Source organism: Pseudochaenichthys georgianus, chromosome 4, assembly GCF_902827115.2.
Source record: "Pseudochaenichthys georgianus chromosome 4, fPseGeo1.2, whole genome shotgun sequence".
Taxonomy (NCBI): domain Eukaryota; kingdom Metazoa; phylum Chordata; class Actinopteri; order Perciformes; family Channichthyidae; genus Pseudochaenichthys; species Pseudochaenichthys georgianus.
In genome coordinates, this window is record NC_047506.1 from 2,769,780 (window position 1) to 2,786,425 (window position 16,646).

At 41.3% G+C, this 16,646-nt stretch overlaps 2 protein-coding genes across 5 annotated transcripts in view; both read left to right on the plus strand.

The window, feature by feature from the left end:
- Positions 1–1,593: 1,593 nt before the first annotated feature.
- On the plus strand, positions 1,594–11,193 carry hsh2d (hematopoietic SH2 domain containing). 2 transcript variants are annotated; one of them, XM_034081857.2, is made up of 7 exons: positions 1,594–1,635; positions 2,478–2,537; positions 3,157–3,290; positions 5,367–5,456; positions 6,896–7,061; positions 7,362–7,607; positions 8,964–11,193. In XM_034081857.2, the coding sequence occupies exons 3-7, from the start codon at positions 3,184–3,186 to the stop codon at positions 9,501–9,503; spliced, it is 1,149 nt and encodes a 382-aa protein (XP_033937748.1). In that variant the 5' UTR covers positions 1,594–1,635; positions 2,478–2,537; positions 3,157–3,183; the 3' UTR covers positions 9,504–11,193. The 2 variants fall into 2 exon arrangements, with proteins under 2 accessions (XP_033937748.1, XP_033937747.1); XM_034081856.2 differs by lacking the exon at positions 1,594–1,635 and having other exon boundaries at positions 2,455–2,537.
- A 2,875-nt stretch (positions 11,194–14,068) lies between these two features.
- matk (megakaryocyte-associated tyrosine kinase) overlaps positions 14,069–16,646 on the plus strand; it is a 31,623-nt gene continuing 29,045 nt past the window's right edge. For 2 of the 3 annotated variants that reach the window (XM_034082021.2, XM_034082023.2), the window contains exons 1-4: positions 14,069–14,219; positions 14,440–14,478; positions 14,925–15,038; positions 15,117–15,232. In XM_034082021.2, the coding sequence (XP_033937912.1) occupies positions 14,470–14,478; positions 14,925–15,038; positions 15,117–15,232 (239 nt within the window). In that variant the 5' untranslated portion in view covers positions 14,069–14,219; positions 14,440–14,469. The remainder of the gene's footprint in view (positions 14,220–14,439; positions 14,479–14,924; positions 15,039–15,116; positions 15,233–16,646) is intronic. The other variant, XM_034082022.2, reaches the window with a different exon arrangement.

A 16,646-nucleotide genomic window follows, 5' to 3' on the forward strand; every position in this document is an offset into this window, starting at 1 on the left:
ACATGTAAGAAGTAGAAAGTACAGGTATTTGGGTTCAAAATGTAAGAAGTAGAAAGTACAGATATTTGTGTTCAACATGTAAGAAGTAGAAAGTACAGGTATTTGTGTTCAACATGTGAGAAGTAGAAAGTACAGGTATTTGAGTTCAACATGTAAGAAGTAGAAAGTACAGATATTTGTGTTCAACATGTGAGAAGTAGAAAGTACAGGTATTTGAGTTCAACATGTAAGAAGTAGAAAGTAAAAAGTCATCAGAAAAATAAGTAGTGGAGTAAAGTACTGATACCAGAAACATGTACTTAAGTACAGTAACGAAGTATTTGTACTCCACTGCTTCCCACCTCTGCTTTTCAGGTCATTGGTTCTGACTTGATATTCTCCTCACACGTCCTTTTCTTCCTTACAGTTATAAAGGTGTCTTCACAGTCTGAGCTGTTTCAACCACCTGTCAATGTGCCCACCTTCCACGCCTTCCTGATCCTCATTAGTGCAACAGTAAGAGTTTTTATATTCTTTTTTGAACGTGCCGATTGTTTTTCTATTCTTAATATGATCCAAAAATGAAGCAAAAAGCTACACACAGGACAAAGGCAGAGAAAAGGGAGTCGTTTGCAGAGAAGTAACATGTAGGAAAACTCACACGTTTGCATCTTCTCCGGCCCTTTGCATCAGGACCTAGCTGCAGAATAAAGTGTACGGTAAAGACAAAGACACATTCAGGTCAAAATGTTGGAGTCGTTATAATGTGAAGCACAACATATCTCTTGTTGAGTATAAAGAGATCCAGGCCAGTATTACAGAGAGCAAACTGACCTTTTCTACATTATTCAAAGCGTTCTCCATTTAGCGGATAGATAATATTTGTATACAGAAGAGCGTTGAGGTTCCTCTGGAGCCAGCACAAGGTTTTGACCTTTACGAAGTTCTTTAACATGTAGACACTCCTCGTGTGGAGGAACATCTCACAGATTACTTTGGTTATTTAACTTTCCCTCAAAGCGTCAGCAGGCATTTTCATTGAAATGGTTCATTAATATGTCAATCAATATGTCACTCACTCACGAAGAACAATAACATCCAAAGGCCGTGAACTTTACTGTCAAGTTCCTTTTAGTGAGCGCTTCCCCTCTGGAAGAACAGCAGATGAACGAGAAGCTTGTACCTGATTAGATATAGGTTAAAAGAACAAAGAAAGAAAAGACAACTATTGCCAAATCTCTGTCGAAAAGTACTAAGTCAACTTTTCAGTTTACATTCAATTGAACTATTGTGTGCACTCTTTTATCTTTCTGACAAAAAGAGTATTTGCAGCACATGTGGTTGAAACAGCCTCTATCATTTCTATTTCTACAATCTAGTAACGCCTGAAAATGCACACTTGGAACCGGTTAAAGCTGGAGCGTCGAACGATATCATTGAATGGTCTCCAGCCTCAGTATGATAGAGTGATACTTGAACAGCTGATGAATGCTGTACTGAAGTCTCACTCTCAGCTGGCTACTCTCTGAAAGATCAACACGTTTTAATACTTTAACCTCAATTTATTTCAGATAACTGTTGCTTTATGATTTACTCAGCGCTGGAGCAACTACTCCGGGTTTATTGAAAGTGGAAATAGACTATGCTCCTTTGCAAGTAAAAAGCCTACATTTAAAAGTTGAATTCAATCAAGGTTCAGAATTAGTATCAGCAGAATCTATTTTAAGTACAAAAGTAAAATACCTGTCTCCTTTCACAGTGATATTAGAATATTATAAGGAGCTGCTTTTATTTACTTGATTCACTATTGGTTAGTGTCCTAGCTTAATACTGCATCATATCAAACAGTCTGGTATGAACTACTGTCACTTTTGGTGTCAAATTAATAAAGTTGGGCGCAATATAGAATGTAATAGCAATACTATAAAAAAGCATGCAATGGAAATAAGTACAACATGTGTCCAAATTGTACTCAAGTACCTGAGTGAACGAACTTAGTGACTTTCCTCCCCAGGATATATGATCTATGATACGATTCTGTAGATATACACGTAGACACTGATCAGCCATGTTGGATGAGTTGATACTAAGACTTTAGACGACATGTTTTTTAGTTGCATTACGTCGTACTGTGTGTGCGTGTGTGTGTGTGTGTGTGTGTGTGTGTGTGTGTGTGTGTGTGTGTGTGTGTGTGTGTGTGTGTGTGTGTGTGTGTGCGCGCGTGTGTGTGATGATGTCACTGAGGGCAGCACAGAAGCTCATCGTCATACAGGAAACATGTTTAGAGTGTTACAGAGGAGGCATATTTCACTGTGTGTGTGTGTGTGTGTGTGTGTGTGTGTGTGTGTGTGTGTGTGTGTGTGTGTGTGTGTGTGTGTGTGTGTGTGTGTGTGTGTGTGTGTGTGTGTGTGTGTGTGTGTGTGTGTGTGTGTGTGTGTGTGTGTGTGTGTGTGTGTGTGTGTGTGTGTGTGTGTGTGTGTGTGTGTCTCCGCCCACAGACAGGTGTATCAGCCCAGTCAGATCTGCTGTGTCATTTCATCGCCGAGCTTCAGGACACGGTGAGTTGCTTGGTGTTCACAATCCTCTATTCAGTCATTTTAGAGTTTCTTTTTCAAACCCAGTGATGAGTGTCAGACTACACCTTTCACATGTTTGTTGTCCTAGTCAGGTCAAAGTTGTTCTTGAACAATTATTTGCCCGCTTGCTTTGCACGTCAGAGCACTTTGTAGACTCTCTACTGTGCTATATAACTTTATTATTACTAGTAAAACTGATGCAGAAAGTAACAGCAGTACTTGTTCCTGGATAGTGCACATGTGTGTATTCTGCAGTGTGTCCTAATGCTTGTTCGTGGAACTAAGCTGTTTGCTATGCTGTTGAAAAGTGCTATATTAAAAACACGCCTTGCCAAAGATCAGTTTTAAACACTCACATTTTATTATGGAGTTTTTCTTTGTGCACACGTTTAACTAGAAACAATATTCACAACATAAATGGTATTCAGTGTGAAATCAAGAGAGGAACAATGATATGGAAAGTGGACAAATATGAACTTGTAGTCAACATCTGCTGCTTAATCACCTGCGGGCGGAAATCTGGCTGCACTTTGTACTTTGTGTATCTAATATCTAAGTATCTAATGTGGTACATCAATCATTTATTCCCCTCTTCCAACAGAGGATTAAATGAGCGGTCTGCAGGGCGATGGAGAGGCAGCACGAGTCTCTGGTCTGGTTCAAGGAGTCGCAGGTCGGGGCTGTGATCATAAACGGCGTCGTCCCCGAGTGGTTTCATGGGATCATTTCCAGGAAGTGAGTTCTCACTGTCAGACATCTGCAGCAGGGGATGGGAAGAGCAGTGGCAACATTTCACGTGCTCAAGAGGGGTAGTTAATACATCTGTCAGGTAAGAAGAGTCAAATGAAAGTGTAGGATTAAACCGTAATATATGTACCTTTAAAATACCATACACCAGCTTTGAGAAGTGGGCTCGAAAGCCCAAACATGTCAAAACAGAGGAAGTTTTTGAATCCCTGAAATGTTGAATATTTTCAGGAAGTAATTACAACTTTTGAGGAAGTTCTGGGCAAACATGTACAAATAAAAGATCGAAATGACTCTCAACTACTTCCTGATGTCAAATGTGCGCCGTCGTCGTGGTAAAACATCAAAACCACGAAACAATGGTGACAACAGAGATATAAAAACATCTTTTTAGGAATGGAAGAACATGCAAAACTATACGACTGCATATTTAATCTCCATGTTCATCAACAAATGTTTAATTATGTTTACTTTGTAAGTCACAGATGTGTCAGTGAAGTCTTGAACCGTCGACTTTACCCTTTGAATATTTCTACTTTTCGAGCACTCGTACTTCCAGTGCCTTTTTGCTTCCTCCACACCCAGTGTACACATTGACAGCTCTGAATAGCGGATGATATGTGAGTTGATATTAGACATGGTGTACTCCATCTGATGACTTTGCTGACAAGAGTATAACGGCCTGTATTTATTAAACTGTTGGTCCAGGCATTGTAAGAACATGTTGTCATGCTTTGAAAAGTAAGCCGTTTCCTTAATACTTAACAAAATGACCATAGGTATATCGATTACTCACCTCGCATTATTTTTTAAATCTTGAAGGATATTTCTTGCAAAACAGCAGAAAGTCTTAATTTAAGAAAATGGAGGACAGGTTTAACAATATATTTATATATCAAAACAATACTATAAAAACTCGTATCATACAGTGTCAGTTATCCAGTTGCATGCTCACTCATCCCTGAACCAGGGTTTCCGCTAGGATTTTTTCTCGCCGGTCAAATGTCCGGGCAGAATTTATTTTACCGGACAAATTTGAAACTTACCGGTCATATTTCAATAATAATAATAAGAGTTGTGTAGCAGAGTTTCCGTTAGCAGGTAATTACCGGACTATGAGCAGATATGCTTCAGTTTAAAACTCAGTTCACGGGCTCATTTTTATATTGCTTCAGTTTATAATCGTAACAGATCGAAAAATTCAGATTCATTTTTCAATAAATTATTCCACAAACATCAAACAACATAATTATTACATTCAAACAAACTACTTGTAGTAGATGAAGTACATTATTCAGAAGTTTACATTACATTTGAATAATAACACGGGAGAAACGGATCCTCTCTTTTCCCCTCTCTCTCCTGACAGCCCGTCAGTTTCTCATGCAGCTCCTGCAGCTCGCTAAACAGAGGGCGGGGCTTCAGGTGATCCTGCAGAGCTGCGTGTCTCGGTCAGACTCAGCAGCTGATCTGATCTCTCTCTCGCGTCCGGTTACACTTCACTCGCGTGTATGTCCATATCGATCAGATCCAGCTCTCCTGATCGGCCTTTATAGAGAGCACCGATCAAACTATTAATAGTGAATATCGGCCGATAATGACCGGCGGCCGATCGATCGGAGCCTCCCTAATTATTACCAGACATTTTGACCGGCAGGTTTTGAATTTACCGGTTTTTAATAAATTGTACGAGCTAAAAACCGGTAATTACCGGCTAACGGAAACCCTGCCCTGAACATAAACATGTTTCTCTCTGTTTAAAATACACAAAGTAGTGAGTATGCAACTGGATACATGTAGTGTGAGAATGTGTGAGTTTGAAAATGGTTTTGTGTTATCAATAATTGGCTCAGTTTTTAGAAAAAGGAAAAGTGATATTCTAAGTAACATGGGGTGAGGAATTTATATAAAAAATAGCCATTTTGTGGGTGAGATATTCCCTTGAAATGACACACTCCCTCTGCAGTCCACATGCCACCCAATACAACGGCTGTTTACAGATTAAGGAGCATGTATGAAGGGTTTTTATCTTGTTGTAATTCATGCTTGCTATTATTCTTGCAGTATGTCGGAGGAACTGCTGATGTCCAGGCGTCGAGGCTACTTCCTCATCAGAGTCAGCGAGAGTCGGATCGGTTACACTCTCTCATGCCGGTGAGGTTCTGCAGGAGAGGCCCCAGTATGCTGTGTGTCGTAAAGGTTGTTGTGCATGTTAATGGTTGAAGGCTAAGATCTCTGTGTTCCCTCCAGAAGGGTTTCTCTCCCACACACTCCCCCTCCTGTCTGAATTGGTGTGAGGAGTTGCGGTATCTCCTTCTCCTTTTTTCTGTTTGTTTGTCTATCTGTTTGTCCGTCTTCCTGGCTGGGCGTGCTTGACCTACTTTCCGTTTTTTGTGGACTTATTAAATCCAGTCTTTTTGACACTTCACCTGAGTCTCCTTTCCAGTGACTTGCATAGCGGGTTCAAGTTGTGTGTCTCTTTACGAGGAGCTTAACAATTGGACTCCTTTGTTTTGTTCTGTAACATGGTGACATCACTATGTATCACTCGCGCTTCTATTGGCTAGCGCACCAACACATTATACGTGATAGGCTAAGGGGCGGGTCATCTCTAATGGCGCATTTCCACTGCAGGGCCTCGCACGGCTTAGTACGGTATAGTTAGGCCTTGGTAGGCCAGGCTCACTTTATGCTGCGTTTCCATTACAGTTTAGTAGCTGGGGCGGTAACTATAGTAACGCAGTGTAGGCGCATCTTCAATGCGAACCACATAAAACCAACATCAGCCGTTAGCTGTTAGCACTCAAGCTCACAGCTCCTCATATCTGTTCAGAAACTAGACAAAAGTTAAAGAAGTACAAACCGCACACTGTCTGTGTCATAGTGAGTACAGTCGCTGGTTTGTTTATGTCTGTAGGCCGTTGTTGTGAGTGTGGACGGTCGGAGCATATACTGCATAGCTTAGCCGATCTCCATTCAGAAAACACGCATTTTAAAAGGTGTTTCGCCTGCCGTCTGTCTGCAGACGTGTCAAAGCATTAATTCATGGTTTTTACTAACCGGTATCAGTGTGTTCTTACTTCAGAATCATTTTAAAACGTGTATTACAATTAAATCACGGTCAAATATGTTCATTGTGTTGTAGTTGTAGCTCCTCACGTCACTAGTTTAGCATATTCAGCCCGGTTGTTGGCCGGAAAGAACCTCGATTTTGGAGGGCCAGAAAAAGGTGAAAAAGTAGCCCTGAGCCGGACTACTCACTTTCCTAGTGGAAAAGCAAAAAAAAACGGGCCGGGTTTCGCACGGCACGCTTAAACCGTGCTACATGCTGCAGTGGAAATGCGCCATAAGCTGTTGACCATTCACAACAGAGCCGGCCAGCGAACCAATCAGAGCAGACTGGTCTCTGGTTTCAGACAGAGGGTGAAAAGAGGTGCTGCAGCACAGGCAGTATGAACAAAATAAAGAGCTTTTTGAACATTAGAGCATGGAGACATGTCCCAGTAGAGAGACGAAATACTAACATGAACCTGAATACGAGCAGAATAGGGCCCCTTTAATGAGGACCCCCCCCCTCTCTCTTTGCCCCTCAGTGCTGAAGACCGCTGCAGACATTTCATGATCGATGCATTAGAGGACGGTCAGTACATCATAGTTGGAGAAGACCTGCGTCACCGGGGTCTGCAGGAGCTCATAGACTTCCACCGCAGGACTCCCATCATGCCTTTCAGCGAGGTGTTGACTGTCGCTTGTGGACAGGTGAGGAACTGAATACAGGTGATCTAGAAGATATAGATTTGAATGGTTTGTATACGAACAACTATGTTTGTATTCAATATCCTAAGTTAGTTTATGATGTTGAAATACCTCAATCAGACTGTGTACATGTCAGTATAGCATTGGGACAATATATTTGCTTTGGGAAAACGTCCTTATTTTCTTCCTGTACTGTAGTCACCTGTCCGATCAACAACCACAACATTTGCTTATTTCCTTTCCACTTGCACTTCATGCAAAAAGAAAACAGTAACAACCTGTTGTGCTTCTCTCTCCGTCCAGAGATCCAATCACAAGTCTGACTATGCAGAGTTGCTGTTTCCCCCAAAACCTGTACATACCTACTTCAGTTGGATGGAAAACATCTCCAAGCATCCAAGCTCAACCCTCCCAACATCAGAAGAAGAAATCCCCCCCGCTCTTCCTCGTCGAGATACCATGAGGAACTCTGCAGTCCTGTCTCCAAACAGACTGTACCCTAATCTGTCAGAAGACCACCCGTTCATCACCCCTCCCCTCCCAGCGACGGTAATAATGTGGTTCTAAAATTGTTCTTAAAAAAAAATTGAAGTTGAAACATTTCTGATCAACGCTATCTTCAAGACCTTTTAATGTTTGTTTTGTTCGAATCATCTTCCGGTTTCGATATGCTAGTGATGGGATCTAATATGAATAAAAAAATGTCTTGCTACCTTCGAACTGTTTTGGTTTTGTCCCATCAGAGATTCTGTTAAGCTAAGTAAGAAAACGTCTTTAGATAATTTTCAAGACATTAAAGGGGTCATGTCCTGCTCATGTTCAAGTTCAAATGTGTACGTAGTGTCTCTACTGTAACATGTCTCCAGGCTTTAATGTTCAAAAAGGTCTTTATTTTTCTCATACTGCCTGTGCTGCAGCACCTCTTTTCACCCTCTGTCTGAAACCAGAGCCTAGTCTGCTCTGATTGGTTGGCGCAATCCAATAGAAGTGCAAGTGTAGTGCTATCACTATAGGCGCATTCACACCGCAGTACTTTTCCCACAAAGGTTCATGAGAACTCTTTAGTTCGCATGAACTAAGTACAGATCGTGTTCACACCGGAAAAAGTCCCTGGGGAGGATTAGGCAAATGAAGCCGCTGACGTCACTTCTTCTTCTTCTGCTTTGGGTTTACTGGCAGGCCGCAAACCACTTCACGGCGTATACTGCCGCCCGGAGTCCCCGGCCGGAAGTCCCCGGAGTTGGGGACGACTAAATCGACGAGTAAATCGCCAGAACGTCGACACCTCCTCATCTCCACCGCTCCCATGTTTTATTTTGTGTTGCCATAAGTTAGTCTCTCTGCGTTTCTGCGCTGGGCTAATGCTAATGCTAATAATGTTAATGCGAGGATAATAAAATGGCGGCTTCACAAAACTTTTTGGGAGTTTTACGGGGCGTGGTTTGCAATCCGCCCAGCCAATCAGAAATATAGATCTTTTCTCACAAGAGAGCAGCTCGAAAGTCCCTGCTCTCTAGCAGGGACTTTCGAGGGGGTAAAAAGGTTCGCATTAACTACTTTTAGTACCGGCTCTTTTTGGTGTGAACGCGACAAAAGAGTTCTCATGAACCTTTGTGGGAAAAGTACTGCGGTGTGAATGCGCCTTATGTCCTGTAGCACAAAGGAGTCCAATGGAGGTGTTTCAGGCAGGGTGGGAGAAAAGCTGGAGGGGATTTGGGGATTTTTCACACTACAGCAGAAAGGGAAAGCCCCCAAAAAACTAAATGGGCCCCTTTAATCTTTGTGTGTTGCTTATTTAGTCACCATGTTTTCGATACATCTATGATTTGAAGCGTGTTTTCAGTGGATAGGGTGCCCTTTCATTTTCTTACAATGCTGATGCCGTCTCATGTTTATGATCTCCAGCCTGTGACCAGGAAGAGATCGGACAACCCTCCGTCCCACCAGCGCCCGGAGGTCCCCGCCCGAAGCCCCTTCCCTCCGGCGAGGCAGAACCAGGCTTCCATCAGAACAGTTTCTGCACCTGGGACCCCCCTCGCTCCCACAGCCACTGCACCCCACATGAGCGCCACCATGCAGTCGGCAAAGATCCAGGAAGCAAAGCTGTTAGTCGTCTCCAACCTGAAGAACCTGAAGAAGAAATTCCAAAATATAGGCAGACCGCTGCCGGAGAGTCCCGCGGAGGAGACGAGTGGAGTCACGGAGCACGAGTACCAGGAGATCACAGGGAAGCACGCTGTTGTTGAGTCGCCATATTCCCTCGCTTATGATGATGATGGGTTACCGTACGAGTACCTTCCTCCTCCACCTTTTGCTCCTGGCTACTACACGCATCCTCCGCCTTCTGCTCCGTTAGAGAATATCGTACCGATGGATCCGACCGGAAGAGGCGACAGACACACGACAGAAGCATCAACAAACAAAACAGGAGCTATTGAGCATTAAAACACTTTAAAGGTCACCTATTATGCAAAATCCACTTCTCCATGTCTCTTCTACATCAACTTGTGTCCCCTCTTCTTCATGTCTCTTCTACATCAACATGTGTCCCCTCTTCTCCACGTCTCTTCTACATCAACATGTGTCCCCTCTTCTTCATGTCTCTTCTACATCAACTTGTGTCCCCTCTTCTTCATATCTCTTCTACATCAACATGTGTCCCCTCTTCTTCATGTCTCTTCTACATCAACTTGTGTCCCCTCTTCTTCATGTCTCTTCTACATCAACATGTGTCCCCTCTTCTCCACGTCTCTTCTACATCAACATGTGTCCCCTCTTCTCCACGTCTCTTCTACATCAACATGTGTCCCCTCTTCTTCATGTCTCTTCTACATCAACTTGTGTCCCCTCTTCTTCATATCTCTTCTACATCAACATGTGTCCCCTCTTCTTCATGTCTCTTCTACATCAACTTGTGTCCCCTCTTCTTCATGTCTCTTCTACATCAACATGTGTCCCCTCTTCTCCACGTCTCTTCTACATCAACATGTGTCCCCTCTTCTTCATGTCTCTTCTACATCAACATGTGTCCCCTCTTCTCCACGTCTCTTCTACATCAACATGTGTCCCCTCTTCTTCATGTCTCTTCTACATCAACATGTGTCCCCTCTTCCTCATGTCTCTTCTACATCAACATGTGTCCCCTCTTCTTCGTGTCTCTTCTACATCAACATGTGTCCCCTCTTCTCCACGTCTCTTCTACATCAACATGTGTCCCCTCTTCTTCATGTCTCTTCTACATCAACATGTGTCCCCTCTTCTTCATGTCTCTTCTACATCAACATGTGTCCCCTCTTCTTCATATCTCTTCTACATCAACATGTGTCCCCTCTTCTTCATGTCTCTTCTACATCAACATGTGTCCCCTCTTCCTCATGTCTCTTCTACATCAACATGTGTCCCCTCTTCTTCATGTCTCTTCTACATCAACATGTGTCCCCTCTTCTTCATGTCTTTTCTACATCAACATGTGTCCCCTCTTCCTCATGTCTCTTCTACATCAACATGTGTCCCCTCTTCTTCATATCTCTTCTACATCAACATGGTCCCCTCTTCTTCATGTCTCTTCTACATCAACACGTGTCCCCTCTTCTTCATGTCTCTTCTACATCAACACGTGTCCCCTCTTCTCCATGTCTCTTCTACATCAACACGTGTCCCCTCTTCTTCATGTCTCTTCTACATCAACATGTGTCCCCTCTTCTTCATGTCTCTTCTACATCAACATGTGTCCCCTCTTCTTCATGTGTCTTCTACATCAACATGGTCCCCTCTTCTTCATGTCTCTTCTACATCAACACGTGTCCCCTCTTCTTCATGTCTCTTCTACATCAACACGTGTCCCCTCTTCTCCATGTCTCTTCAAACCGCTGCTTGTGTGTCAGGGGCGGGAGATTCATGTGATTGGTTGTTGGTCGAGCTTCAGCTCCAAGCTTTTTTTGAAGCTGTAGTGTGGACGGGCCGTAATTGTTGAATATTTTCTTTCAATTATTTGCCCTAGACTTCTGCTTTCAGATGTAGTTATTTATGAAGTTATTACCAGAACTGATAGTAATCCAATGCAGAGCCAATAATATAATATAATACATTATTTAATATATATGTATAGGTATATTTATATGTATATTTATATAGTCTTAAAGTTACAACTGGCCCTTAGTGCAACCATAATGCTAATGTGGCCCGTGATGAGATTGAGTTTGACACCCCTGTTGTAGATTTGTATCAAAGAATGCACAGAAAGAAAAGATGCGTAATTTATTCAATTGTCATTGTTGAGTTATTTTTACATTTTTATATTGACACATAAAAAAGGCTAAGGGTCGTCAATACTTCTGGTTTTGAGGTCAAATCTCCATATTAAGCTAAAATAAAACATGTGCCTCCTAAAAGACTAAACTGTAAAACGTGTTCCAGCAGGGCCGGACTGGGACAATAAGTCAGGCCGGGAATTATACACCCAGCCAGGCCACTACCAGTTTTTTGTGCCATTTTGCTGGATCTATTGATCAATTATTACAGCGTTGCTGCCCATAGTGATAGCCCTCTAAATCTACCCAAAAATAAACATATGGACATGGGTTACTATTTTAAAAAATGTGCAAATCTATTTAGGAACCTATGTGAACATATTTTAAGTGGGGGTGTACCTCAAATCCTATAGGGGGGTCCGGGGGCATGCTCCCCCGGTAAGATTTGTTTTTAAATGTTGGACTTAAATGCATCAATCTGGTGCATTTTGAGGGGGAAATAAAGAGACTACACCCATATGAAACATAACTGTATACATTTAAATAATCATAAAATCATAAAAACATGGCCATAACCAATAACATACCATATCCAATATGAAAAAACATTGAAACTTGTTTATTTTATTGTTTTGGTTCATTTATAGTTGTGAGTGTGTCTGAGCTCCTGAACCAGCCTCACCTGTCTCCCCTCTCTCCCCCTGCTCCTCTTTGAGGCAGAAGCAAAGACTCGTTTTAGCTCTCAACAAGTTTTAATAGTTTATCTTACCTTTTTTCACCTAGTTAACGTTTTTTTAAATTATTATTCATGCATATTTTATTAATCACTCCCCCGTCAAATGGAAATATGTGTTTACATAAATGGTGACCAAACCGTTTGAGACCCACTGAGATAACTTAGACTAAGTTAACTATCTAAGCACTCAGAGAGTCCTTTACCTCACCTGAGCTGAGGTTATCAATCTCTCAGTCTGACAGGAGAGGACTCTCCTCCACCTTCTTGTTGAAAAAGCTCCTTATATCCGTTAGCGCAGCTAGCTAGCACCAGATGCTAACAACAACAATACACGTAACCGGCGCGCGCGCTTTATCTCACTGGCTCGCGCCACACATACACACACCCTCCCGAGCTTGAATGACACACAGAGACCAATCGAGGGCATTAGTATGATCTGTATGAAAGTGGTCATGTCGGCAGGCCACATCATGTAGACAGCCAGTCACCCTCTGTGAGGCAGAGTCAGACCCACATTTGCGCAGCGTTGCGTTCACAATACAAACAAAATCTTTAGGCCAGCAGGCCACTTAACATGCCAGGCCATCGGGAAACCTCCCGGTCCTCCCGATGGCCAGTCCGGGCCTGTGTTCCAGTAAGATAAAGGTAAAGAGTCACTCTGATTACATTCTGATGTACAGTTTCAAAATAAAAGAGCTTTGAAGTCTCATATGAGCTATCGGCCCTCTATCTTAAGATACAAATACATTAAAAAAAACTGTCCATAATCAAAGAGTCATTTCACTTCAGGGTGATAGAAGGCTACCCAAAATATTCACTCAGAAAAAATCAGGTCATTCTGATTTCAAAAATAAAATATATTTGAATTCCTGTTGTGTGTTATACTGTATGGGTTTTTCATCACGCTCCTATTGGCTAGCGCTCCAACACATTGTACGTGATTGGCTAAGGGCCGGGACATCTCTAAGTGGTTGACCAATCACAACAGCTAACCAATCAGAGCAGACTGGGCTCTGGTTTCAGACAGAGGGTTGTTATTACATTACATTGCATTTAGCTGACGCTTTAATCCAAAGCGACTTACAATAAGTACATTCGACCAGGAAGATACAAACTTGAAGAAAACAGAATAATATAAGTACATCAGGTTTCATAGAGCCAAACATTTCAAGTGCTACTCAACTGGCTTTAGATAAGCCAGCCCTTTATTAGTATATAAGTGCTTTGTTTGTAATTCTATCGCTCGAAGTGGAGTCGAAAGAGATGAGTTTTCAGTCCAGAAGGTGTGTAAGCTTTCTGCTGTCCTGATGTCAATGGGGAGCTCATTCCACCATCTTGGAGCCAGGATAGCAAACCCACGTGTTTTTGCTGATGGGAACTTGGGTCCCCTTCGCAGCGAGGGTGCAGCGAGTCGTTTGGCTGATGCAGAGCGGAGTGCACGTGCTGGGGTGTACGGTTTAACCATGTCCTGGATCCATTCGCAGCATGGTACGCAAGTAGGCCCACTGCTATGTAGCTTGTGATTTTCACCAAGACATCAGTAAAGTTGTATCTTAACCTAAAATAATGAAGGATAATTGACGTGATATATTACATTTTTGTATTATTACCATACGTCTTTAAAATAAATATCAAATAAATATAGGAGAGATAATTGTTTTACTGTACAAGTATCAGGAAACGAATGAGTGAAATACAGTACAGTTTACTTAGTCCAACACTGATTAATAAGAGAATAAATACAATATAATAACAAAAAAGTTCACAACAGATGAACAACTCGGTAAAAGATATACAGACATAAGACAACATTAATAAATATAATAAAACAATGATACATAAACAAGTCAATATTTTAGCAAAAAAAAACGCTAATAAAAAAAAATATAGCCTACCGATATCTTTTAAGACAAATGGTAGTACAATTCTCAGGGGTTTTTGGGAGTCACGAGTCAGTCATGGCCGTGGCGTCATGAAATATGAATCACCCTCCTCTGAAACATTGAGGAAGTGGCAGACAAACATCAGCTGTGGAGCATGCTGAGTGTTGTGAGGGGAAGATCGGATGTTATAATGGAGCCCTGTCACCGCTGACTGACACCGGGAGCCGGGTTCTGCTGGTGTTTTCCGCAGGGTTTCTGCAGGAGTGTGTCCCCAGCTGCCACTGAGCTGCAGGTAATAAAACATTCATGCCGACATGAACCAGGCTGGACAAGCAGTCTTTCAAATGTACTTTAAATCCCTGCGAAAGGAACACTGCGCTGCATATCTGCTTATTGTGTTTCTGGATCCACATTTCCTCGGGGACTGCTTCTCCAAAGGACTCTATTTTAAGCTTTAATGGACTTTATTTGATGGTTTCTTATTAATTAGGGACATTTCCCCTCCTCGACAGGTGTGAATATTCATCCATCCCTCCAGCCTCATGGCAAAGGTATGTGCTGTTATTTATTAGAGGAGACCGGGGTGGAATAGCACACAGCTGATTATTCTTCTTTTTAAAAAATATTATTTTAGGTGCTTTATTAAATCCAGTACAGAGTTAAACATTGAATAACTCTTGAAAAACGTACATACAGTATGACTAGATTTTAGTTTCACAATAATTTTGTTGTTATTTAAGATAAACCTTCAGTACTTATAAAGTTAATTGTTGTTATTAAATGTTTGAAATAATAATAATAACGTATTTATTTGTAAGGTTTATTATTATTATTATTATTATTATAACTAAATTCAACCTTTTTATTGTATTATTGTTATTATTATTATTTTATTATTATATTTTTTGTTATGTTTTAATTGTAATCCTTTAATCCTTTAATTGAATGTATTTATTGTAATTGAATGTGTATTTATTATGTCCCTCTGCTCCTGTAGATGAGCTGGGCTGCTGGTACTCAGTGTGTGGCTAAGGGAGATCACAGGAAGCCAAAGCCTGAAGAGCTGTTTTACCACAAAGGGGACATCCTCACCATCATCCACACCAGCACGGTAATGGTTGCTTTAAAAGGAGCTGCACTCGTACAGATATATCGTTCCTTCATTTAACACCTCTGTGCTCCTCCCAAGAAGAAGGGCTTCTACAGAGTCAGACACAACTCCAGCGGAGAGGAAGGACTCATCAACTCCACAAACGTCCGCGAGAGAGAAGCTCTGCGAGTCGACCCCGGACTCAGCTTCATGCCGTACGTCTCCGCTAAACACTGTTCTAAATTTCATAAGGAGTGTTGATTTATAGAGGGGCAATAGAGGAGACATACCTCTTTAGATTCTGTCTTAAAAATCTAAATGTCCTCCTCTGAAGTAGAAAGAAAAGGTCAACAAAGAAACAAGTAATAGAGGCGTTTAAATGCTGCGGGAGTGATATTTGATGTATAATGGAAATATGGGTTCTTATATAAATATTTAAAACTTTATTTTTAATAAGAATGATTCCGTTTTTATTTTCCATTATATGTTATGAATTTATATATAATATTTAAATATTATCATTATTATAATGAATAATAACAATTTAATTTTTTATTTGTCTTTTTATATTTTTAAATATATTGTAGTATTATATTTATTTGATGTTATTATTATTATAATAATAATAATTTATTTAATTTGTTATATTTGTATTATTATATCTATATTATTATTACTAGTATTATTAATATTATTTTATATCTATTTATATCTATTTTATTATACTTTAAAGTTCTGAATGTGTGTTATCTGTAGGATGCAGCCTTGTTTACTCCGACAGTGAACAGACGCAGTGTATGTGGCTCTGATGCTCTTTAGCTTCTAACTTTAGCTTCTGCCTACTCAATATTTCAACATCTTGTGACCACACAGTGTGAGAACAATGTACAAACAAACACCATCTTCTCCCCACGTGAAAACCATTCACATGTTCTCACCTCCTGTCCGTCAGAAAAATAAATTCAGTAATTTAGAATTTATGATTTTTCACTCACTAATTTATTTTTACTTTTGTCTTTCAAACGTTTTGTTTTGGTGAATTTGAAAGCCCAACATAAGCTAACTTTAGCTCAGCGGTGGTGACGTGTAGTCATGTGACAGTGCTGTAGTTCGTTTAAAGCCCAACATAAGACACCTTGAGCTTAGTGGTGGTGACGTGAAGTCATGTGACCGTGCTGTAGTTCCTTTATAGCCCAACATTCTGCCTTTAGCTTAGCGGTGGTGACATGAAGTCATGTGACCGTGCTGTAGTTCCTTTATAGCCTAACATTAGCCGCCTTTAGCTTAGCGCTGGTGACGTGAAGTCATGTGACCGTGCTGTAGTTCCTTTATAGCTCAACATTAGCCACCTTTAGCTTAGCGGTGGTGATGTGAAGTCATGTGGCCGTGCTGTAGTTCCTTTATAGCTCAACATTAGCTGCCTTTAGCTCAGCGGTGGTGATGTGAAGTCATGCGACCGTGCTGTAGTTCCTTTATAGCTCAACATTAGCCACCTTTAGCTTAGCGGTGGTGATGTGAAGTCATGTGACCGTGCTGTAGTTCCTTTATAGCCCAACATTAGCTGCCTTTAGCTCAGAGGTGGTGACATGAAGTCATGTGACCATGCTGTAGTTCCTTTATAGTGCAACA